Source organism: Dermochelys coriacea, chromosome 3 (genome assembly GCF_009764565.3).
Source record: "Dermochelys coriacea isolate rDerCor1 chromosome 3, rDerCor1.pri.v4, whole genome shotgun sequence".
Taxonomy (NCBI): domain Eukaryota; kingdom Metazoa; phylum Chordata; order Testudines; family Dermochelyidae; genus Dermochelys; species Dermochelys coriacea.
The window spans coordinates 17356799-17382884 of record NC_050070.1 but is presented as its reverse complement, the minus strand read 5'-3'; the positions used below and the strand labels follow the sequence as shown (position 1 = coordinate 17382884).

At 39.0% G+C, this 26086-nt stretch overlaps 1 protein-coding gene across 5 annotated transcripts in view; it reads left to right on the top strand.

Moving 5' to 3' along the window:
• GCFC2 (GC-rich sequence DNA-binding factor 2) overlaps nucleotides 1-17424 on the top strand; it is a 43338-nt gene extending 25914 nt beyond the window's left edge. For 4 of the 5 annotated variants that reach the window (XM_038396461.2, XM_043510168.1, XM_043510170.1 and 1 more), the window contains exons 11-18: nucleotides 1088-1287; nucleotides 3142-3292; nucleotides 7928-8049; nucleotides 9603-9679; nucleotides 10538-10604; nucleotides 13606-13752; nucleotides 15602-15726; nucleotides 16431-17424. In XM_038396461.2, the coding sequence (XP_038252389.1) occupies nucleotides 1088-1287; nucleotides 3142-3292; nucleotides 7928-8049; nucleotides 9603-9679; nucleotides 10538-10604; nucleotides 13606-13752; nucleotides 15602-15726; nucleotides 16431-16545 (1004 nt within the window). In that variant the 3' untranslated portion in view covers nucleotides 16546-17424. The remainder of the gene's footprint in view (nucleotides 1-1087; nucleotides 1288-3141; nucleotides 3293-7927; nucleotides 8050-9602; nucleotides 9680-10537; nucleotides 10605-13605; nucleotides 13753-15601; nucleotides 15727-16430) is intronic. The other variant, XM_043510169.1, reaches the window with a different exon arrangement.
• The last annotated feature ends 8662 nt before the right edge of the window (nucleotides 17425-26086 follow it).

Sequence of the window (26086 nt, the reverse complement as noted above, 5' to 3'; positions counted from 1 at the left end):
TGCCACACTACCATGTATTTTGTATGCCGCTTATTTTTAAAGAAATTATTTTTCAGCTCTGTAGAGACTGTATTTTCGCCCCTGTGGTTAAAAGTAGGCTTCTCTAATGACCTTGAGTTTAGATCAGGCGTGGGCAAGCTTCTTGGCCTGAGGGCCACATCTTTCGAAACTGTATGGAGGGCCAGGTAGGGAAGGCTCTGCCTCCCCTGACTGCCCCATCAGAACCCCTGACCCATCCAACTACCCCGCTCCTTGTCCCCCACCTTGCCCCCTTACCATGCTGCTCAGAGCACCAGGACTGGCAGCCATAAGTAGTAGACCGTAAGTAGCACATTCTTACAGGGAGCAATTTAATACACTACACCGGTGGCTCTCACAGCTGCACTGCCCGGCAGGAGCTTGCAGTGCTGCTGCCCAGAGCGCTGGCGGCACGGCTGATGCTGCAGGGGAGGGGCCAGTGGCTAGTCTCACTGGCCGGGAGCTTAAGGGCCGGGCAGGACGGTCACGCGGGCCAGATGTGGCCCGCGGGCCATAGATTGCCCACCTCTGGTATAGATGCACAGGCTTCAGTGGGAGAGGAAAAATATAATTAACTTACAGCGCTTTTAAAATGATTATCCATTGGAAAAACTGTTGTGGTTTTAAAGTCTGAAATTTTGATTCCTTCTAAGGTTAGAAGCAAATCCCCGTACTGAATAGCTGTGGGTCTATCTTCCCATTGCTTTTTGGTATAGAGCTTGTAAGATATCGATCATTTTTAACCTGCAGCTAGTTCAAGACTGAGCCTTGTCTGTCCTGAGTTTTGTGCCAATAGAATTGTTTTTTGAGTGGTGTGGGAGGTCCAAATCTTTTGGGGGGAGAATTTAAAAAATAAAGATCAACTGTTAGAAGCTTCTCAGGGAGTTGGAATATTAGAATAAATTCTAGCAGACAGAGAAAAGGAGGTGTCAAAGGTTCATGGAAAAAAGCAGTTTATCACATGGATACATCCTCCATGTGTGCTGTCTATGCATATTCTTTTTTAGTTTGTGTATCCATATATATTTTTAGTAATATTTCTGAATATACAAATGTATTTTATCCACAGATAATATCTTACGGGAGAGTAAGAAAATATGTGAAGATGTGCATGCAGATTTTTGCAACATCAGAAATATCCTGTTGAAATTTCAGCAGTGGAGACAGAAGTTTCCTGACTCTTATTATGATGCTTACATTAGTTTATGTCTGCCTAAACTCTTAAGCCCATTAATCAGAATTCAGTTAATAGGCTGGAATCCTCTTGAGGTATGTTCACTAGTAAATTTCTTCACTTTTCAATTGGCACACTGTACTTTATTATACATGTACTGCGCTAGCATTCCATATGCTTTTGTGTGCAAGTCAGAGTTGGTTCTAATCTGTAAAGCCCTATGTTATATGGGGACTCATTACCTTAGGGACCTGCCTTTTATCCCTAGGCATCACTTTCAATAGGTCTTATCTGTGGAGTACAATGTATCTAATGGCAGTTCAACAGACTTGTACGTGGGGACTGGAATCTGAGCGTTTATGGTGAAGTGTTTCCAACTTGAATTTTCTGTCTCTGAGGGTCTGCCAGAGCATGAGTTTACAGGTGTCAATGAACTGTGTAAGAGTTAGGCCAAATATGGGTTGAGTGTGAATCATTTTGGTATATGTCATAATAAAATAGAGTTAAAGGTGTGGAATGATATTCTCATGCTTTCTCCTGTCATGCCCCCAGATGCCTTACAATGGGTATGTTAAAAAATCGGTACAGATCTATTGTGTTACCTTCATATTTGAAAAATCTGTCAGGGATTTTTGAAAAAGACCTAACTCCCATAGAACTCCTTGAGACCCATTTTATCCTGTCAAACTAACTTGATTTTTTTAAATGAGATCACAGATTTGATTGATAACAGTAATAGTGTTTTTGTAATATACTTGGTACCATGTGACATTTTTGAGTGCAAAACAAGAACAGTATAAAATTAAGATTACACACATTACATTGATTAAAACCAAATAGATCTCAAAATGTAATTGCAAATGGGAAATCATCAAGCGAGTGTGTGTTTAGTGGGGTGCAGTAGAGATCACTTCTTGGCCCTATACTATTTGACATTTTTATCAATAACCTGGAAATAAAAATAAAATACTTACAGGATGGGGGACTCTATCGTGGGAAGCAGACACTCATTTGGGGGTCATGGATAATCATGATAATGATTGATTGAATAATATTGGTGGATAATCAGCTGAGAATGAGCTCCCAATGCAATGCTGTGGCCAAAAGGCCTAATGCAATACTTAAGTGTATCAAGGAGAATCTTGAGTGGGAGCAGAGTGGTTATTTTACCTCTGTATTTGGCACTGCTGCAGCTGTTGCTGGAATACTGTATCCAGTTCTGGTGCCCACGTTTCAAGAAGAAAGTTGATAAACTAGAGAGGGTTCAAGACATGCCTTATAGTGATAGGCTCAAGGATCTCAATTTATTTAGCTTAACAAAGAAAAGGTTAAGGGGTGAGTTAATTACAGTCTGTAAGTACCTACATGCGAAACATGATAATGGGCTCTTCAATCTAATAGAGAAAGGTATAGCACAAGCCAATGGCTGGAAGTTGAAGATAGACAAATTCAAAAGAGGTAATTTTTAACAGTGAGAGTAATTAGCCATTGGAAAAATTTACCAAGGGTAGCGGGATTCCCTATTGCTGGCAATTTTAAAATTGAGATTGGATGTTTTCCTAAAAGATATGCTCTAGGAATTATTTCTGGAAAAATTCTATGCCCCCTGGTCTACAGGAAGCCAAACTGAGATGATCACAGGCATTGTGATCTACAAAGAGTTCACCGTTTTAATCCTAATTTTCTTCTTGGTCTTCTTGGTTAGCCATTCGACTTTCTGCCTTTTCAGCCAACATCTTTTTGATCTATCTTTTTGGTCTGTCTTGGTTGTTCAGGTAGTTCTTGGCTTTCGTTAAAGTGAAAGCTCAATTTTTGTATTTTGCCCCTGTTCTCCTGGGAGAGAATTGTCATTGGGAAATCCATCAGTGAAAATACTTGGACAAAAATGCCCTATGTGAGTCCTCAGTGGCCTGATGTCGCTCACTGATTTGTTTTTTTTTCTTAAGCAGAATTTCATAGATCTGAATGAGATGCCCTGGTTCAGAGCTATAGAAGAATTTAGCGATGTCAAAAATATGCCACAGTCCAAGAGAGATGATGACACTGATCAAACAATTTTGCCTACAGTCACTGAGAGAACTGTTCTTCCTAAAATTACAGGTATGTTAAGGCTGCCTCAATAGTGTTAACTATAGATAGGCAATTAAAATGTGAGCTTTCTTGCTCCAATTTAACCAATATTATTTAGTTACTAATAATGGTAAAGCTAGATTCCTTGTTGCAGCACATTAGCTGTTTTATATAGCTCTTCAGGATGAGGTCAAGGGGCTGTGGTGACAAGCACATTATAAGTAGGGAGGTTGTCATTCAAACAGTAGATTTCTTGGAGAAGAGTGAAAAGGAAAAGGGGTTTTCCATATGAAAACAAATATCATAGCTATTGTAACCCACACACATTTAGCATGGCACTCTAACACTTTCTGGTGGTGACTGGGCCACAGATGGAGGTTGATGAGCCTACTAAAGCTTTGGCTAACCAACTTGGGTCTCTTAGTTCAGGAAGGTAAAGGCTTCTGCTTTAAGATTTGGATGTCTCTTCCTGCCACCAGTGACTCACCCAAGGATGTTGTGCTACACTGTCCATATAAGAAGGCCGTTTGATATCAAATTGAGAGCCTAATCCATCTAAGCAGATACGACCGCTTTTTGGAACCATTTTTGTATGTTTTATTCTCACTGCCTTCCTTGTCCAATGTCTGTGTAGCGAAGTTAAAACAAAGTGCTATATCAAATATTTTCCTTTTCTAATTTAGGCACTTAGTTCTTGAGACCCTTCATATTTTTTACATAATATTTGGTAAGGATCTTTTTATGTCTATAAATAAATAAGGTATTCTGAATTATTTAAATTCGACTTCTAAAGATAGTAGGAAGTTGTATGTTATTGCAGATCACCTCTTGAATTAATCATAAATGACATTGATTTCACAATGTATTCTTGGTTTGTCTATATGCTTCTTATGGCCCCTCATCATAGCATCTAGGTACCATGTACGTAACTGAGTAGGAAGTATTTGTCTGTCAGAACAGTACAGGCAAATAAATCTACATTTTTTTTAAGTAGACCTATTAATGTATAAGTATATGCAAAATTAGCAGAACTCACTTGCAAAATGTACTTTTATATTCACTGAATGTACAGATTCTTCAGACAAGTAGCTCCATTATGTGTATGGTTATATAAAGATTTGTATATACTTACTCATCTACATAAGGAATGAATTACTACTAAGGACATTTCTGCTGTCTGGGGCATCCTAAGCTATGCAATGCATCCCTCATGCAGTAGACGAGGGAATGTCAGGCATAATACAAGTTGCTCCAAATATATATTGAATGAGGAGCCATGGATCTATGGTTGCGAGTCAGACCAATTTTCTGTCCTTGTATTTTTTTTTTTTTTTTAAGTCCCAGTTATGGAAATAACCTTGATAAAAAGAATGTCTCAATTAGCCTCTTGAAATCAGAGTCTACAACAGATGCATTTGAATGGAGGTATGAAGGGGTTGGACCAAACCTAAGAGGGAATTCATTGCCTGAAACCAGAGATCCTCACAGTGCCTGCCATTGGCCACTGTTGGAAGACTGGATACTGGGTTAGATGGACCATTGGCCTCACCCAGTATGAGCATTCTTGTGTTCTAAAACTAAGAATCAGGTGCTAGAATGTGTGACTCAGGGAGCCCGAGTCAAGTAGTTGGATTCATGTTCTTGGAAAGAGTGAAATGAGAGAGACTGGAGGTGGAAGACTCCATTCAGATGGTATCACAGCACCCTATTCCGGAAGGTAAAATGATACTCTTATAGAGGGAGGTGGAGTAGTCCTCTACAGAAAGGCAACATAACCTCTACAGGAATGGGGACGAGTTAACCTAAGAATTATAAGAGCATGTTTGGTTACAAATAGTGCTAAAGTAACTATCATCCGGTGTTATGCATCTACCAATGAACATGATGAACAAGTAAAAAATTCATTGCATAGTAAGTTGAAGGCTGTATTAAACCAGGTTCATACTTATGTCATTCTGGTTATGGATGACATGAATCCAACAACCTCAGATATGAGCACTGCATGAGTAAATATAGAAGTGAGAGGTGGGTGGACAATGGTGATTTATTAAGCTGTGAAGTATGTATAACCTGTACATTAAAGGGACACTTTTCCCTCATCTAGGAAACAAACTAATATGGAAGTCAAATGGTGGAATTATCAAGAAACAATAGGATCACATTGCCATTAGCAGATGGTGGAGAAGATAAGTGCTGGATACATAATCTTACAAGTAGTGATGTAGGAAATGACCGCTATGCTGTCATTGGAACAGTTAGAATAAAGCTAAAATGACAAGCTAATAAGAAAAGAGAGATGGAATTCCTTGTGAAGAAACTGTCTGACCTGGGAATCAGGAGAGATTTTAAAATCTAGCTCTCAAGCAGGTTCCAAGAGCTGTGGGTAATGAATGATGATATAGAGTAACAATGTACTCATTTTGGAAATGTCTGTCAGGAAGCTTCCACAACTTCATTTGCACCAGGAAGATCAAGGAAAGAAGAGTGGATACATTCAGACACATGGAAATAGATTGAAGAAAGAAAACCTTTAAAAAGAGGCAAGCACAGGCAACATGAAAAACAATGCATATTGCAATGAGTGTATGTAGAGAAAGATAAGTAAAGAAGTTGTGTTGAGAAGGTAAAAGAATTGCTTGACAAAGTTAGAGAAGCTGAAGGTGCATCAGTGAGAAACAAAACTGGTCCATATGTATAAGCAATTATCATGATTCCAGAGTCACAATAAAAGTATTGTAAAAGTGAAAGATGGAAGACAGTTAAAAATGGAAGCAGAACAATCGTGAGAACATTTTAAGGAAGTACTCAACCAACCAGAGCCAACAATTCTAATTGATGGATATGATGAAGGTGAAGAATTAAATATCTCACTGCTAGAAATTTCAGAAGCAGAAATAGAGACAGTTAAGCAGCTAAAAAAAGTGAAAGTGCCTGGTCAAGATAAAATCACTGCTGAAATGCTTAAAGCTGGAGAGGAGGTGTAGTTCATGAAATACATAAACTTTGTAATATAGTTTGGGAGAAAGGTGTGATCTGTAAATTACCAAAGAGAGGAAACCAGGTGTGACAATTGGCAAGGAATAATGCTACTTTCAGTGTCCAGAAAAGTGTTGTGCAGTGTACTATAGAACGGAATCAAACTGGCCATAGATGGAAAAACTGTGTATTGAGCAAGCGGGCTTTAGACCAAAAGGGTCATGTATAGATCACATCATTGCCCTGAGATGATTGATTGAGAAAGGGCTTGCTTGCCAGAGAAGATTAGCCTTGAACTTTATAGATTTCACCATTGCTCTTGACTGCGTTCATGCAGAGTTGCTATGAAAGATCTTGTGGCAATATGAGCTTACTAGAAAGGTAGTGTCACTGGATAAGATGCTGTATGACTGTTCAAAATGCTGTACAAGGACAGAAAGTGGAAAGCTCCACTGGTTTATCTCCATCATTGGAGTGCGGTAGGGATGCATTTTATCACCTCTTCTTCTGCATCGTGATAGATTACTTGATGCGAAAAGCAACATCAAAGGAAGATGCAGGAATTATATGAAGTAAAGGAAAATTTAAGATCTTGACTGTGCAGATAACATTGTTCTGTTGGACACAGATGATGATGCTCTGATAAAGATCACCTCCAAAGTGAGGCTGCCAAAGTAGGATTAAGAATCTGCCAAAAGAACGTCAATGTCATGATCATTGAAAGCAAGATAATGCATATCTGATCAATAGTGAAGATACAGCATGGATAACTAGTTTGTATATCTTGGAAGCACAATGATTGCTGATGGCCAGCTCCGTAAGGCGGCAAATCTGGAAAAATATGGAGATTCATAGAAGAACCAAAATAAAGTTATACAATGCTATTGTAATTCCACATTGTCATATGCTTCTGAAACTTCACAAATGTTAGACACCAACAGAAAACTTGATGCATTCTGTCAGAAATGCTTGCAAAGAATACTTAGTGTCCATCAATGGGATAAACCCAGGGTTCTCAAACTGGGAATCGTGACCCCTTGGGGTCACAAGGTTATTATGTGGGGGTCACAAGCTGTCAGCCTCCACCCTAAGTCCACTTCACCTCCAGCATTTATAATGGTGATAAATATTTAAAAAATTGTTTTTAATTTAGTAGGGGAGGTCCCACTCAGAGGCTTGCTATGTGAAAGAGGTCACCAAAACAAAAGTTTGAGAACTACTGTGATAAGCTAACCAATGCTAATATATTACAGAAGGCTGTTCAGCAAACTTCAGATACAATGATTTGAGAAAGAAAGCTGGTTTGGGTGTGTTGTATGGATGGCTAAAAAATGTATTCCTAGATAAGCCTTTGATTGGATACTACCTCCTAGAAGACAGAAAAGAGGACAATAGATGATATATAAGAAAACCATTAGAAAGATGTTGCTATCGTGAAAATAGATTATAAAGGAGGAAGAAATGTGTCATTTAAACAGGTGGAAAGACTGGGTTTGCTTATATATCACAAGGCACGAGAGCATCTAATGGAAAAAATCTGCTTATGCTTATTGTAAAGATGAAGAATGAAGTAACGTTGTTTTTTGCGTGGTGGACACTTGTATGCAAATTTTCACTACTGTTTAGAGTGATATTTTAAAACAAGCAAGTAACTACTTGTACATCATTTCTGAAATTAATGTTTTTCAGGCTTTGTAGAACACGTGTGGGATCCTTTGTCAACTTCACAAACAGTCAGTCTAGTTCAACTCTGCAAAAATATCTTTGAAGAACATTCCCTTTCCAAAAATGAATCTAGTAAAGTAAAACAGGTAAAAACTACTGTGCTATTAGAGACCAGAAGAAAATGGTATATTTTAAAGTCATTGATAATTATATACTCTTCCTACCCTTGCTGTATGCATTCATCCTGAAATTCTAAAGTTGCTGGTACTTGATTAACCTTTTCAGGTCACCTGTAATAAGCAAAAATTTAAAGCTAAAATTGTTCTGCTTTCAGATGTGCAAATGCAACTCCCTTTTAGTCTGTGGGAGATGTGTACATCTTTGGGCAGAAATTGGCTTTTGCTCCCAGAAAAATTATGACTACAATTGTGACGAGCGTCTTGCTAATAGTAATCTTTTTTTCCTCTCCTCTGTGAAGATGAATCTTTCAAGAACTTATTACTTCGCATTTGATTTAAAAAAAAAAAAATTAAATACACAACTTTTAACTGTTTAAAATCTTGAAGGATCCTTCAGAGCTCAAATCCTTTTCACTGGTTTAATACTACAGTAGAGCTAAAGAAAAGCTTTTTAAAAAAAGTGCAGGCCTGTTTAAACTTCACTAAGTGCCTTCCTTTCTAAAAGGATTTTAATTTATTAAAAAATGGATAATCATTCCACCAGTGAAAAAGATCTCTCTAATATTAAGTGTTTTATAATGGTGTACTGAGTTCATGATTCTTTACTCCAGTATTCTAGTTTCATTCCTATGTACATTCAATGAACTTCACCATCATAAAATTGGTGAAATTGAGTAGAAAATCAGATCTTGAATATGAAAACCTGTGTGTGTGTGTGTGTGTGTGTGTGTGTGTGTGTGTGTGTGTGTGTGTGTGTGTGTGTACCTGTCTGCCAGATTACAGCTTTGAAACTGGGGAAATCAAATACAATAGTACCTTTTCAGCATATTTTTGATGTGTTGGCCAAAGTCAGAAAAAGTAAAACTAAAAATTACCCACATTTTAATTTGATAAAAGTATAGAGATGCTATGTAAAGCTGTTAGATCTTTGGAGAGAGAAAAATAACTGTGGTATTGCTTATGACACAATTAGTTATGCAGAATTTTTCAGTTTTTCTGTGTGATGTATCTATTGTTTAACCACCAGTTTAATTTTGTAGTTACAAGAACATAACAATGGCCATACTGCCTCAGACCATAGTCCATCTTGCCCATTATCTGTCTCTGACAGTGGCCAATACCAATACGTCATGAGAGGTGTACAGAATAGGGCAGTTATGGAGTGATTTATCCCTGCCTTCTACTTCTAGTTATAGACTATGTATAATCATTTTGCTATCATAGTAAAATAATATGCAGCAAATGTAATTTTTCTGAAATGATTCTATCTTGCAAAACACCACATTGACAGATGGTCAAAGAGCGTGGTAGGGTCAGTTAAAATTGCAACCAGTGATAACTATAGCTAAGAAAATATATAAAACAGGTGGCAACTGTATTACATTTATTATATACTATCACATTCATCTAAAGGGAAATGCTGTCTTTAAAATTATATCTTACAATGTATCAGCTATCATTTAAATGTTTTTGTGGGGAAGCATTGGTATATCAGTGATAAATATTCAGTTTTTTAATAGGATCTGGTAAACTCAATTGTTTCAAGAATGAAGAAGTCGATAGAGGAAGATGTCTTTATTCCTCTGTATCCTAAAAGGTAAGGCTAATTCTGTAAAATACCAACCAACCACTTCATTGGAAGTGAGGTGCCAGTTTAATATACAGTCAACATGAATTGGAAACTAATGGAATAGAAAACTTCCTGAAATAGCTACAATTTCCAATGTCTGCTACATCATTGAGTCAGGTTGGGGACCCCTTACTCAAGCTGGTGAGTAGCTCTGTTAACTAGAGGAATTTAAATCAATGGGACTACTCCTGTGAGTAAGTGCTCCACAATGTAAGAGCTCCTCAGTATGGCCCTATGTATGTATTGGTGATTGTTAAAAGGATGCTTTGGCTCAGCCAGCCTGTATTTCCCCTTTGATTCATCTCTTCCTCACATTCACGGATTGTTACTGTTTCCCTTGAGTCTTTTCACTGTAAAGAAAAATACTTAGCTGTTTGCTTTATTGGATTTGTTTATCACTATATTCAGCATATTTCACAATTTGGAATTAATAGAAATCCCTCTTTTCAAGAGAGATATGGGATTGCAAACTAGCGTAATGTTGGAGAAAAATGCATTGCTAAAGCTGATATAGGAAGTTTGCAGAGTATCTTCCCTCTACTGCCTGGCTTTGTACAGTGCTGTCAGTCTGATATCAAGTGTGGTTAAGTGTTTCCAATTACTACTTTTAGTAGGGACTATCAAGAGACTAGTCATAGATTCCAAATGTAAAGTTATGTAACAGAGCTGAGACCTATTTTCTGGTTTTGACCCACTTTATTGATTTGAGAACTGAAATTAACATCCATCAGTATACAGAAGAGATCGATTGGCTGGATATTTTTTCTAAACAAAAACCATGAAAATATTATTTTACCAATTTCCTGTTATACTTTCTATGACCAGCACTGTGGAAGACACAATATCGCCACAATCAAAGTTTCAAGAAAGACAGTTTTGGTCAGCTGTAAAGGTAAGCAAGATGTACCTAATTTCTCCCTGAAAAGTCATTTGGGCTAAAATATTTCATGCTTGATCTCAACCAAGAAATACATATTCAGGGAAGTTTGATATCCTGGGGATAGTGCATTGTACTGGGAAGGATATATGTAGTCCTCAATGAGAAATAATAGAAATCATAGAAATGTAGGACTGGAAGGGACTTTATAGATCATCTAGTCCAGTTCCCTGCATTGAGACAGGATTAAGTACTATTTCTAGAGTAGACCATCCTTAACAGGTATTTGTCTAACCTGTTTTTAAAAAAAAAAAAAAAAAAACTCCCGTGACAGAGATTCCACAAGATAACTTGTTTCAGTGCTTAGCTGATCTTCCAATCTTACGAAGTTTTTCCTAATGTCTAATCTAAATCTCCCTTGCTGCAATGTAAGTCCATTACTTCTGGTCCTGTCCTCAGCAGTTCAGGAGAACAATTTACTACCCTTCTCTTTATAACAACCTTTTACGTACTTGAAGACTAACATATTCCCCCCCCTCAGTCTTTCCTTCTCCAGGCTAAACAAACCCATTTTTTTTTCAAATTCCTCATGTTTTCTAGACCTTCAGTCATTTTTGTTGCTCTCTTCTGGACTTTCTCCAGTTCGTCCACATCTTTCCCAAAGTGGTGCCCAGAACTGAACACAATACTCTAGTTTATTTGAGCATAAGTTTTCGTGAGCTACAGCTCACTTCATCGGATACATTCATACCTCCTGTTTCATGAACTAGTTCATCAGTGTCTCGGGGTATAAATCTCCCCACTGTATTTTCCACTGAATGCATCCGATGAAGTGAGCTGTAGCTCACAAAAGCTTATGCTCAAATAAATTCGTTGGTCTCTAAGGTACCACAAGTACTCCTTTTCTTTTTGCGAATACAGACTAACACGGCTGCTACTCTGAAACCTGTCAGTACTCTAGTTGAAGCTTTATCTGCGCTGAGTACAGTAGAATTACTTCTCATGTCTTGGTTTCAGTATTTCTGCTAATAAGTATCAGAACGACGTTTGCTTTTTTTGCAGCAGTATTTCATTGTTGAGTCATATTTTGTTTGTGATCCACTATAGCCCCCAGATCCTTTTCCTAGCCAGTCATTTCCCATTTTGTATTTGTGTAAGTGATTATTCCTTCTTAAGTGGACAAATTTGCATTTGTCTTTATTGAATTTCATCCTATTTATTTCAGACCATTTCTCCAGTTTGTCAAAATTATTGGCGTTGGTCCTGCTTTGAGCAGGGGGTTGGTCTAGATGACCTCCTGAGGTCTCTTCCAACCCTAATCTTCTATGATTCCATGATTCTGAATTCTAATCCTGTCCTCCTGAACACTTGCAACCCCTCCCATCTTGGTATCATCTGCAAACTTTATAAATGTCTGTCGTTTTCCAAACCATTTATGAAGATATCGAATAGAACCAAAGCCAGGACAGATCCCTGCAAGACCACACTCAATATGCCCTTCTAGTTCATCTATGAACTATTTATAACTACTCTCTGAGTACAGTTTTCCAACCAGTTGTGCATGCACCTTTATACTAGGTTCATCTAGATTGTATTTCCCTACTTTGTTTGAGAGAGAGAGAAAGAGAGTGAGTATCAAAAGCCTTACTAAATTTGAGCTATATCACATCTACTGCTTCCCTGTATCCACAAGGCTTGTTACCCTGTTAAAGAAGAATATCAGGTTGGCATGACATGGTTGTCCTCAACAAATCCATGCTGACAGTTACTTGTCACCTTATCTTCTACGTGCTTACAAATTGTTTGTTCGATTTGCTCCATTATCTTTCCGGATACCAAAATTAAGCTGACTGGTCTATAATTTACCCTTTCCCAGCCCTCTGGGATCTCTCCCATCCCCCACAAGTTCCCAAAGATAATCACTAATGGCTCAGATTTCCTCAGCCCAATCCCTAAGTATTCTAGGATGTATTTTGTCAGGCCTTGCCGACTTGAAGACATCTAACCTGTCTGAGTACATCTTAACTTGTTGTTTCCCTGTTTTAGCCTCAGATTCTACCCCATTTACACTGATGTTCATGATGTTAGTTGTCTGATAACTGCTAACCTTTCTGGTGAAAACTGAAACAAAGGCATTTAGTACTTTGGCCTTGGTGCATTTTCTACATTTATCTTTCTCTCCTCATTGAGTAATGGGCCTACCCTGTCCTTGGTATTCCTCTTGCTTCTAATGTATTTGTAAAATATTTTTTTGCTGCCCTTTATGTCCCTACCTAGTTTAATCTCATTTTTGTGCTTTAGCCTTTCTACATGCTTGTGGTGGTTTTTTTATATTCATCCTTTGTAGTTTGATCTAGTTTTCCCCTTTTTGTATGACTCCTGTTTTAGTTTCAGGAATGTGTGCTCTTCAAAGATAATTGGTTGTGAAATAATGGTTATAAATGTGCTGTCATTTGAATGTACTTATCCATCCATTTACACAAATGCCAGATCCTCCCCATCTCACCCCAGATCTTGGCCAACCATTCTTGCCCTGCATATTTCCTCTCTCCATCACTTGCTTCAAAAGTTCACTTGAGTGTGGTGAGTGTCAACAAGATTTGGTGGCCTTTGGGCTGTACCCTAAATCAATTTCCAAGTCCTTGTCCTCTGCTGAGTGCATTGCACTTCTGGGGCTCCGCACCCCAAGCACACATTCTGACGTGAAAAGAAAAGGAGGACTTGTGGCACCTTGGAGACTGACAAATTTGTTAGTCTCTAAGGTGCCACAAGTCCTCCTTTTCTTTTTGCGAATACAAACTAACACAGCTGCTACTCTGAATTCTGATGTGAGTGTGCAGTCCAATGATCTCCTATTCAAATAAACACATCAACATATTTTTTTAATCTAAGTGGGAATTTGGGCCTGCATGCGGTCCCATGAGAACGTGTAACCAAAGTATTACATTCTGGTTTTATACTTCAGTTTACCTGCCATCACCAAGTGTGCTCATTCTAAGCTTCTTTATCATTTCAGCTGCTGTCTAATATTCTTCTTTGGGATGGGATCATAGTAGAAGATACACTACATGAGTTAGGACTAGGCAAACTGCTGAATCGATATCTCCTTCTGATACTTCTTAATGCACCACCTGGACCAGATAATGTGGAAAAGTGCAACAAGGTAAACATTAAATACAGGAAAAAGGCTTATATTGAAGAAAGAGCTTTCATGATAAAGAGATCAGTGTCTGAAGGTAAAATAAGTAACGAACAGTATCTATAGCTTTTAAGGTAATGTTGTAAACTCTTGATGGTGTTAGAAAGACACAGACAAAATATTCAGGCCTGAAACTTAAACTATTACAGTCCAATGGAAAATATCTTTTTTGGATCCTAAGGGTGAAATCCTGGCCCCATTGAAATTGAAATAAAATAAAAAGTGTGAGCTGTTCATGCTCACCTAGATCACCAGCTATAATTAGCCATTTAACTTACACCATGCTAGTAATGTTTCAAAACCCATTGAAGAATGGAAAGACCTCTGTTGAATTCCTTCAAGTCTGGTTCAGGCCCACTACTCCCAAAGTTGTTTGCTTTCTTGGTGCAATAGATTATGCTAATGCACAGAGAGATTTGTCAAAACAAAAGCCACATTAGGTTTGTTAAAAATCCAGAAAATGCCAGTGTTTGACTCCAAAGTAGATCTTCACACCGTTGAGAGGATAGAAATCCTGGGCTTTTTGCTTCTAAGTGTTACAAACGGTAGAGGGTAAAATAAACAATTTCTAAAAAGGATATTGGCGATTAATGATTTAATCCCTTGGCTCCGGAATAAGTATTTTCATAATGCTGGTTCTTAATGTACGATCAATAGCTGGAATTTTATATCTCTAGCCACAAAATGACTTATCAATGAACATCTTGGTACTGAGGATGAAGAAGGTGGTGGCTTCTTTGAATTGGGCAGATTCTAACTTCTTGACTTGAGGGATTAATACAAGCATATGTTTTTGCCCAAAGCTAATGTATGCTTATGTGCTTTAAAGGTTAGCAGTTCAAATTGGCAAAAACTAATGGTGTTTTATACCGGCTAGATTGTTAGAGGGCTTTCCCTTCACCCTCTCCCCTGGTTCTTGTCACACAGACAGAAAGCAGAAAACCAGAAGTCCGACAATAGACAATGCAATGTTTATTGGGGTTCCATAACTCTGACGCCGCAGTGTTTTTTGGTCCCCCCCCCCCCCCAGGAGGCATAATTATACCTGCAGTGCATGCCCACAGTCCCACCCTTTACAATTTAGGGTCATTGTTCCCTTTAGTCCCATCTCTCGTATCCCATGGGAGGGGTAAGGAGTGACCGCCATTTTTTTTTAGTCTTTTTAGTATTTTATACCTTCCCTCCGACCCAAGATCCTTTGCCCCTCCCAACTGGTTGCTTGATTTTTTTTTTTTTTTTTTTTTTTTTTTTGCCTTGAGGTAGGGGTTGAGGCAATCTTAAAGTGTGCTCTGAGTAACACTTTAACTGCTCTGATCTATTCCCATTGTACTAGCAAATACATCTGACTAGGTAGAAGCAATATTATTGTTTTTTGTCCTTTGTTTACACACATTAGTATAAGAGTATCAAAAAGTCAAACCCAAAATTCTATTCCAGGCTAACTAACAGACCTATATACTAATATAGATAAAATCGTTATATCTTTAGGCAGTCTTTTTTTAATATATGCATGCAACAAGCATCAGAGCAAAATGGAAGGTGTAAAAAGGACTGAACTTTTATCACAAACATTTGTGTATAATTGTTCATTACACAGAAACATAAAAACCTTTAGAACAAACAGCCTATACGTTCTTGAAGTTGTTGAGTATGCCAAGAATAACAGATATCTGGCTCTACATCTGACAAAGCTTTTTATTAATTACAACAATGGAGCCAATTAAAGGAGAAATAAGAAGCATGAGTTAAAGCAAAGTGAGTTAATGCATTTAAGGATTGTCTAATCTCTTCCAAATACGTTTTGATTGAACAGGTAGTTGCATGTATTCCAGAACGATGGTTCAAAGAGCTTAAAAATGGATCAACTCTCCCTCAGTTGGCAAACTTTAGCCAACATTTGTTGCAAAGTGCACATATACTGTACAAGAATAACTGCAGGTAATCTGGCATTTTTTTGGAATTCATTATTTCTACATGTACTGTGCATGTTTCTTATGTTTTGTTAACTTTTTTGTTTGTACATTTACATCATACACTTCAAAAGGGGCCTTGTCAGTGGTATATATTTTGATCTTTTCATAACAATGCATATCTATTTGAGAGGTGTGGAAGGATTGTAAATCAAAAGCAAATTAAAAATCTTGTAATGGACATACAAGAATAATGGAAAAGGGCTATGTGACCGACTTACTGGTAACAGTGTACAGACATGTAAAATCCTACATTACATTGTTCCTATAACACTGGTCCATCTATTTCTAGAGAATTGAGGAAATAGTCCTATAATGTTGTTCCTAAAGGGGCATTGGAGATCTGCTGTGATTCTCTGTATCTTGCACGCTGAAATGTCTTAGTAGTGCTTGCTTTTATAAGGAATGAAATAATTAAAATATGGAATATCTAATCAGATTAGTTTAAATTTATAAAATGTGATCTAATAGAAGTGGAAGATACAGATTTGTTAGCTTTTCTTGCCTAGCCTTTGGACACTGGAATGGTATGCAACACAATCGATCACCAAGGCCAAGAGTCATTTTCATTAATTTCCAGTGTAGTTTCTTATCTCATTTTAAGTGTCAATTCACTCAAACTCTGTGGCGGTCAGACACTTGAATATTGTACATTTTCTTTTATTTTTTTAGTGATGAAACAAGAGACCTGATTCTTCTGTTGGTGAAAGTCAACGCCTTGCATATTGCAGAGGACTTCATTGAGGAATATAAACTGGAACACCTGAAATCTATTGTCAGAAAGTAGAATTCCAGCGAAAGGACTAAAATACAAAATTTAAAATGTTGTAGCCATTTTGGGTTTGATTTAAAGCAAGATAAAGTTCAAGCTAAAATAGTGTTAAAGGTTTCACTTGAACAATGCAACTGACGAGTTAGGGCTGCCCTTTCTTTAGTCTACCTTGTTGAGCCTAGATATTTCATGGGACTTAATGGCCCTGCAAGTATTAGGCTTGAATTTTTGCACTTCTTGTGCACCCAAAATTCCCACGGTGGGTGAGTGAGTGTACTTGGTGCACCAGGAATGCAAAATCTGGTCCAGTGCATGTTGCACTGGTTGGCATCAAGTTAGTTAAAGATGAAATTGCAATCTTAAGTACCACAGGGGTGATTCATACACACTTCAGTGGTTGGCAGTGAGATGCAGGAGTCATTTATTGTAGCAACTTCAGAACATCGTTTTCAGAAATCTGACTGGTGTCCGAGAGTCTTGCTGATTGCTATTTTTGCTTCCCCCTGATGTGTACACAGTCTTGTCTACCATACATGGAATATTTATTTTAAAATAGATTGTGTTTTAAAGAGAATTTTAAATGTATATAACAAAAGTCCCTCTGCCATGGAATTGAAAGAGAATTGGTTATAGAAATCCAGAGCGTGGCACAAGTTCCGATGCAGAGTCATTTGTATATGTATTTCCCCAAATGGTATTTAACATGTAATATTTGTATTTTTCTTATAGTAGATTTTTTTTCCCTCTGGACATGCTTTTACATTTTTTAAAAACTGGGTATTTTTTATTTTTGTAAAATAAATGAATATCAATTGTAAATGACTAGGTACTATTTTTTATCTTGATTAACTCTTGTACACACGGACTTCATAAAATAAAATTATTAGTCTTGCATTTAGTTCATATTTATTTGAACAAGTAATGTCAATTCTGGGTGTTCACTGTATTTATCATACTAACATGATTTAAGCAGCATATCTCTAGAATGTGCAGGTTTCTACAAAGCAGTACCCTGTTTCAAGACCATCTTTTGCTGTGATGACTATAATAAATCAACTTACTAATGATGGCAAGATTGTGCAGCAATTGATAACTTTTTTTTTAAATTAAGATTTTTTTTTTTTTACCAGCAGGAACTATGAAATTAGGCAATAGCTAATCAATATAAGCATGTGATCTGTCCTCCTTGCCTTTCCTCCTTGCCTTTCCATATTTGTTGGTATGTTGTCTCAAATTAGACTGAGTTCTTCAGGGAATGAGCAGTGTCGACCTGTGTATTTGTACAGCACCCAGCACGATGGACCCTTGACAATGTAGATGCTGTTGCACTACACGTAACTTTCCTTCTATGTCATTATTGACTTGATGTTCCTGGATGGTATTGGAGGTGCTATTTTGGATGATATAAAAGATGGTAGCCGTCAGGGGCTAAAAAGCCCCTCAGATGTATGGCCAGAGTAAGGGGTACTTACTCATGGTGATGGCCGAGATAAATTACAGTTTGTGTAACTGAATTTTGCATGCTTCAGTTTTCCCTGAAGTTTGTTGGCTATGTAAGTTGTCCTGTAATAATAGAGCTGTTAAACAGCTGCACGGTTTCACCAAAACACTGCTCCTACTGAAGTGTAGTTGAAGTGACAAGCATATATGCGCGTGTATTTTGTAGAGTGCTGTGGGAGCCCACAGGCTAATGTGTACTTACACACTTTTAAAAGGCCATTTTAGTAAGATTTTTTTGCAATCTTAAAAATACTAAGTTTCTACTTAGTGTATTTTGTACCAAACCCAAAGCTTTCAACCACTTAACAGACACCTACATTTCCCACTGTTTTTTGGCTAGCCGTGTACAGAAAGCCTAATGTAGACTCAGGCCTATCCTACAGGTTGCAATGGGGGGAAGGGTAAAATAGCTGTTAAGTTTAAAACTCCATTCCATCCTCCCTTTTAAAAAATGGAACCTAGGCATTTGTGCAGTCTTATCCTTTCTACCAGCAGATTTAACTACATGGATACTAAGGTCAGAAGGGATCATTCTGATCATCTAGTCTGACTTCCTGCATAACGCAGGCCACAGAATCTCACCCACCCACTCCTACAAAAAAAACCCTCACCTATGTCTGAGCTGTTGAAATCCTCAAATCGTGGTTTAAAGACTTCAAGGAGCAGAGAATCCTCCCTCAAGTGACCTGTACATCTCTTCTCCTGCTGTGGTATTAACTAAAAGGTGTAGCTAGTTGTTTGATTACATTCATTGTTTGTTCTTAAAAATGATTGAGACCCAATAACCAACCACAGCTAAATCTATTGTCCAAAGACAATAGTACAGTATGAAAAGGAGGCATGCATACCCTCCTTATCTCTCAGCATGTTTTTACATGGAAGGTATGTTGCAAAGATGCACATTTCAGCTAGTAGTATTGATTCTGTGATTTCTAAAAGTTACAAAACTCCTAATGTGTCACTAAAATCCAATCCACCAGTTTGTAGCGGTCCCTTGTTTTGTTCTGTACCTTTCTCACCTCTGTTTTGGATACTACATTCCAAACCAGTTGGGCATAATGATACATCCCAATCTGTGCTAGGACATACCATTCATGTTTCCTGGCTTTTTCAGGCTTCCTGTTTTCTAATACTAAAGCTGACATCAGCTTTGCAAAGTGTTGTGAGATACCTGACATAGGTGAACAGAATTGGCAGAGCATAATACATTGATGTAACTTCAAAACACCCATACATAATGTATATTATATTAATACCATGTTGGGACATTCCCCAGGGTACAGCATGGCTGAACAGCTGTGTCCCCCTCACTATTCCAGTCTGGGATGCCTTTTATACTGCTTTGCTGTGGGAACAACCACTCCTGGCCAGTAACCATGCAACCGCTAGCATGCAAAATCCCATTGTGACATTCCCAGCTATATTACATGAATGCCCTGTCTAGCCACTTAGGAATTAGAGGCAGGGCAACACCAGCATATTCCCAATCCCAGATCTTTCCCCAGAAATGTGCTTTTTGTCCTGGCAACACCTCCTGGACAATACAAGCTCATGCAAAGTCTGTCATTTCATCAATTGAAAATTATATGCCTAGTCTGTTATCTCAAGTGGAGGTTCCCAAACACTTCAGTCCAAACCCACACGGGTTTAGATAAAACAGTAAGTGTATTAACTACAGAAAGATAGATTTTAAGTGATCACAAGTGATGAGGCATAAAAGTCAAATTGATTACAAAGAAAATAACAGGATAAAACTGAAGGACATAAATTCACATCGTGTAGAGGGCAAGCATAGGAGTTTATTACGTACCGTGCTGACAGTGTTACCTCACTTATTAGGCTTAGAGACGCTGTCAGTCAGTTGATTACAATGGAATATACGGATTTTCCATGGGCGGGGGAAAATGACTGGGTAGGCAGTTCCACAACCATGGATGGGTCTAGCAGCAAGACATGATAGCACAGTAGCCAATGGTCAAAGGTTACATAATGTCTCCGCCCATGGTTTTAAATTGACAGATTAACATTTAATTAGTACTTTAATCAATGTATTAGTATAAAATATATATGTTGAATTTTGATTTGGGGTTCATACGAATGAAGTAGCTTCTTTGATTGTCCAACAGATGCATATCTGGAGGTAAAAACAAAGAAACAGTGAAAGTATATGGCAATAAAGATTTTTAAGTTGTTTGTTTGTGTTTTAAGGCAGGCATTGGTTCCTGGGAAAGGGAGGTGGGAGGAGGCCATATTTTATACTGACATGCTTGAACCTTTTATAAACTCAAGGTTGGATGTGTGGGAAGAACAACTCCCTACAGAAGAGACTAACACAACAGAAACAGGGCTTCTTTGTTCTAGTTGCAGCTTTGAATAAGACACAATTATTGCCCCCCAACATTTGGTGTTTTGCTGACCAGGCATATCTTAGCAAAAGCAAGGTTATTTTTGGTTATTTTGCTTTCTCTTAGCTATTGCTAGGCCTGTGACCTCTTGACTAAACTCTGGATTTTGGGCCTGTACACAAATCCATATACCAAGTTATTAATTAGCAATGGATTTTAACCCTTCAAAAATGAAAGCTAATAAACTTAACAAGCTAAAGAGTGGTAGCCGTGTTAGTCTGTATAAGCAAAAACAACGAGGGGTCCTTGTGGCACCTTAGAGACTAACAAATTTATTTGGGCATAAGCTTTTGTGGGCTAGAACACACTTCATCAGATACATGGAATAGAAAATACAGGAGCAGGTATAAATACATGAAAAGACAGGAGTTGCCTTACCAAGTGTGAGGTCAGTCTAACAAGACAATTCAATTAACGGCAGGATACCAAGGGAGGAAAAATTAACTTTTGTAGTGGTAATGAGAGAGGCCCATTTCAAACAGTTGACAAGAAGGTGTGAGTAAAGTAGGGGGAAATAGGTCAAGGTTTTGTAATGACCCAACCACTCCCAGTCTTTATTCAGGCCTAATTTGATGGTGTCCAGTTTGCAAATTAATTCCAGTTCTGTAGTTTCATGTTGGAGTCTGTTTTTGAAGTGTTTTTATTGAAGAATTGCCACTTTTAGGTTTAGCCTCTAAATTTGTTAGTCTCTAAAGTGCCACAAGTACTCCTCGTTATTTTTTACTTTTAGTCTGTTATTGAATGACCAGGGAGATTGAAGTGTTTTCCTACTGGTCTTTGAATGTTATAATTCCTGATGTCAGATTTGTGTCCATTTATTCTTTTGCGTAGAGACTGTCCAATTTGGCCACTGTACAAGGCAGAGGGGCATTGCTGGCACATGATGGCATATATCACATTGGTAGATGTGCAGGTGAACAAGCCCCTGGTGTGGCTGATGTGGTTAGGTACTATGATGGTGTCCTTTGAATAGATATGTGGACAGAGTTGGCATCGGGGACTACAAGCCATCAGGAATAGCATCCCCACTACTATCATGGCAAACCTGGTGGCTGAACTTTGACTTTGTTCTCATCCACAACTATTTCAGATTTGGGGACAATTTGTACCTTCAAGTCAGTGGGGCTGCTATGTGTACCCACATGGCCCCACAGTATGCCAACATTTTTATGGCTGACTTAGGGGACGAGAGCTGCGGAAGCATTGTTCTAACGCCTCTACTCTACTTACGCTACATTGATGACATCATCATCATCATCTGGACCCATGAGAAGGAGGCCCTTGAGGAATTCCACCAGGATTTCAACAATTTCCACCCCACTGAGCGTGGACCAGTCCACACAAGAGGTCCGCTTCCTAGACGCTACAGTGCAAATAAGCGATGGTCACATAAACACCATACTATACCGGAAACCTACTGACCGCTATACTTACCCACATACCTCCAGCTTTCATCCAGACCATATCACACATCATTGTCTACAGCCAAGCTCTAAGATACAACCACATTTGCTCTGATCCCTCAGACAGAGACAAACACCTACAGGATCTCTATCAAGCTTTCTTAAAACTAAAATACCCACCTGGTGAAGTGAAGAAACAGATTGACAGAGCCAGAAGGGTATCCAAAAGTCACCTATTACAAAATTGGCCCAACAAAGAAAGTAACAGAACGCCATTAGCTGTCACCTACGGCCCCCAACTAAAACCTCTCCAGAGCATCATCAAGGATTTACAACTTATCTTGAAGGACGATCCCTCACTCTCACAGACCTTGGGAAACAGGCCAGTCGTCGCTTACAGAGAGCCCCCCAACCTGAAGCAAATACTCACCAGCAACTACACACTACACAACAAGAACACCAACCCAGGAACCTGCAACAAACCCTGGTGCCAACTCTGTCCACATATCTATTCAAGGGACACCATCATAGGACCTAACCACATCAGCCACACCATCAGGGGCTTGTTCACCTGCACATCTACCACTGTGATATATGCCATCATGTGCCAGCAATGCCCCTCTGCCATGTACATTGGCCAAACCAGACAGTCTCTGTGCAAAAGAATAAATGGACACATCTGACATGAGAAATTATAACATTCAAAAATCAGTAGAAGACTTCAATTTCCCTGGTCACTCAATAACAGACCTAAAAATGGAATCTGTTTTTGAAGGTTTTTTGTTGAAGAATTGCCAATGTGAAACTGCAGAACTGGATTTAATTTGCAAACTGGACACCATCAAATTAGGTGTAGGTTTTGTAATGACCCAACCACTTCCAGTCTTTATTCAGGCCTAATTTCCCCCATACTAATTTCCCCCTACTGTTACTCACTCACACCTTCTTGTCAACTGTTTGAAATGGGCCTCTCTCATTACCAGTACAAAAGTTATTTTTCCTCCCTTGGTATCCTGCTGTTAATTGAATTGTCTTGTTAGACTGACCTCACACTTGGTAAGGCAACTCCCACCTTTTCATGTATTTATACCTGCTCCTGTATTTTCCATTCCATGCATCTGATGAAGTGGGTTCTAGCCTACTAAAGCTTATGCCCAAATAAATTTGTTAGTTTCTAAGGTGCCACAAGGACTCCTTGTTGTTTTAACAAGCTAAGTGAACTTAAAAGCAAGAAGGGTTCTCTCACCATAGGCTTACAGCAGACTGGCTAGATTTAGCCTTAGCCAGGATCTGCCTTCTAGTTCAGTGGTGTTTCCTTTGCTTTTCAACTGTTGTAGCTGCTGTGAGTAGTGATGAAGGGAAAGAGGTAACTGTTGTGTGTGTCCTCTATTCTTATATCATTCTCCCATCTTTGAGGATTATCTCCATCTGGGGTTCAGGTTATAGCCAGTCTGGTTACATGGGCTCTCCAATAGTTTCATTGTCAATATGTGAAGTTCTTGCTCAGACCCTTCTTCTTGCCAAAAAATGGCTGCTTAACTAGGAGATAGCCTATAATAGTTCTTCTGATTATGCTTATATGTGGCCAGGGCATCAATGTGTCTTTTGTCTCTGAAAAACTGGTTTGGGCCTGGTTTTCTGACTCTCTGGAGCATGTTACAGCAGTTTTGTACACTAGAATCTAAAAACTTTACATAAAATAATCAGCATAGTATGAATTTTCAAATGATACCTCACAAGGCACACTTAGTACAAAATTTATTATAGTTAAGGCTATATTTTAGTCATAGGTACTTTTAGTAAAAGTCATGGACAGGTCATGGGCAGTAAACAAAAACATGGCCTATGGCCTGTGACCTGTCCATGACTTCTATTATATACCCCTAACTAAAACTTGGGCTGGGGGACTGCTGGTGCTCTGTGGAGTGGCCCAGGACCCCTGCTAGTGCTGCACAGGGAGAGGGGGAGGGCTGGCAGGCTCCCTACTTGGCTCTGTGTGTCCCTGCAGCTCCTTGGGGAAGGGAAGGCCATGGCATTCCCTGTGCTGCCCCTACCACAAGCTCCAGCTCTGCAGCTCCCCTTGGCTGGGAACTGAAACCAATAGAATCTGTGGGGGTGGTGCCTGTAAGCACAGGCAGTGCACAGAGTCCCCTGGCCTCTCTGCCTAGGAGCTGCAGGAACAGGCTAGCTGCTTCTAGGGAACCCCCTGGAGGTAAGTACCACCCTACAGCCCAACCCCTTGTCCCAGCCCTGAGCCCCCTCCCTCACCCAAACTGCCCCAGCAATGGCCAGTGCTGCTGGCCCAGGAAATGACTGATCTGCTTGGGCAGCCCCAGAGCTAGCTGCACCAGCTGCTGCAGAAGTCACAAAGTCATGGAATCTGTGATGGATGCAGCCTTAATCATAGTCTAGTAAAAATGGTGTACATAATGGTATGGACTATCACAGATGTGCATAACTGTTAACGTGGTGTGAACTATGTCTAATGTATACATGTTGGCTGACAGTGGTCATCTTGAGGGTGCCACTTCAGGTCCCAGGCCTCCAGCTGTCACCTCTGTGTGGACAGAGGCCTGTCCTCCTCTCCCTCAATACCAAAGATTTGGTATGGTTCCCCTGCCATTCACAGTGATTCTTAGTCCATCACCTATAGCTCACTTTCCCTTGGGTTACCAGTGACCAGCTAATTTTTAAAGCATGATACATTTAGGACAAATGCATTGTTTTATTTTCTCTGTAAATAGTCTACCTGTATGCTAATTTACCAGCCATCACCCATCTTCCACAGGGAGACCCTGGCCAGTTCCAGTCCTTCACACCTCTCCAAGAGGATTTTACCCTCTTAGGTACCATCTTGTCAGGTTGTTTTTAAATCAGAAAGAGGGCTGTGGCTCAGTTGAGTGTGACCCTTTATTCTTAAATCTTTTTGTTTGCTAGGCCTCTTGAGCCCAGTCTGAACCAGTACATGCAATTCAGCAGGTAGTACTTCCTTGGAGTTGTTTACTTGTCCTGAGATCTAATTACTGCTACCCCCAGTCAATTTTCTTGGGGGAAGCTTGGTAACCTTGCTGATAAGCTTAACATACAATTCCTAGCTCAGACTGATACCTATAACCTTTATAGATAGAAAAGTTTGACTAGTCCCAAAGTTTCTATGCTTCCAGGGTCTTGCATGTTAGACTGTTCAAAATAACATTTCCCCTTCAACTACGAGTGGTAGATCCTTCTGTCTGGAGCAGGATACATAATATTTCATCAATGAGAGCAGGGATGCAACTCCTCAGACCTTACAGAAAAAGGGAAGTTGAGGACTTGGGCTGGCTTTGCTGTGGTAAGTGGGAATAAGTGTTAGGAGTTTAGTAAACTGTGGGTGGGGAACAGGAAGAGGAGAATCAAATCAACTTCAAATTTGTAAACTAGTGCTACATAGGAGTGAATGGTTCACAAGGTCATGTGCATGTTTTACAATCCCAAGCATGAAGGGCCTGAATCTGGCTTTTGGGTGTTTAAACAACACAACAAAAAACAGAACACTTCACAAAATGATCAGAGTGACAGTTTCAATCCCTCTGTCTTGGTCCATGTGCTCTTGAGGGTAGAGACAACCTTTCTGTTTAGCACACTCCTAGTGCCCAGTGTTTTCACTTAAGCCTTACTTAACTTTTAGTTTTGAGTTGTAACCCTTCCTTCCTGTTCAGCAATATCACTCAACAGACATATACCTCCTGTTTTTAAACAAGCAAGGAATGAAAGTGTGTGTGTGTTGGGGGGACGGGGGGGAAAAAAAGAGGTTTAGGACATAATACAATGGACAACAAAACCATCACTGCAAAGTCAGTTGGCTGTGAAACCAAGGACAGGAAGATGTGTCTTGGGACAGAATTTGGAAAAAGTCAAGTGTCTAACAAAGTAGTGACTGACAAAGTCTTAGTTAAGGCAGCCAACCAATGGATTAAAAAAAAATTTCATGGCTGGAGGGATATGTTAATTGCAAAAGAACATAAACACCTCCCTGGATTTTGGTAGTATATGACTTGTTCTCAAATGAGTATCATGAAAAGTGTAGCAGCAAAGGCCTGTTTTGTTACTGTAAAGACTGAGAATGTCTGGAAAAAGGGGGCTGGACATAGTACTTTGGTAAGATAGTTTCTCAAGATTTTACTGAAGACAATAGGACTCACTGCCCCCACTCAAAAGGGGGAACTAAAGGAGGTTAAAACCACTGCACTGTATTATACAAAAATGTAC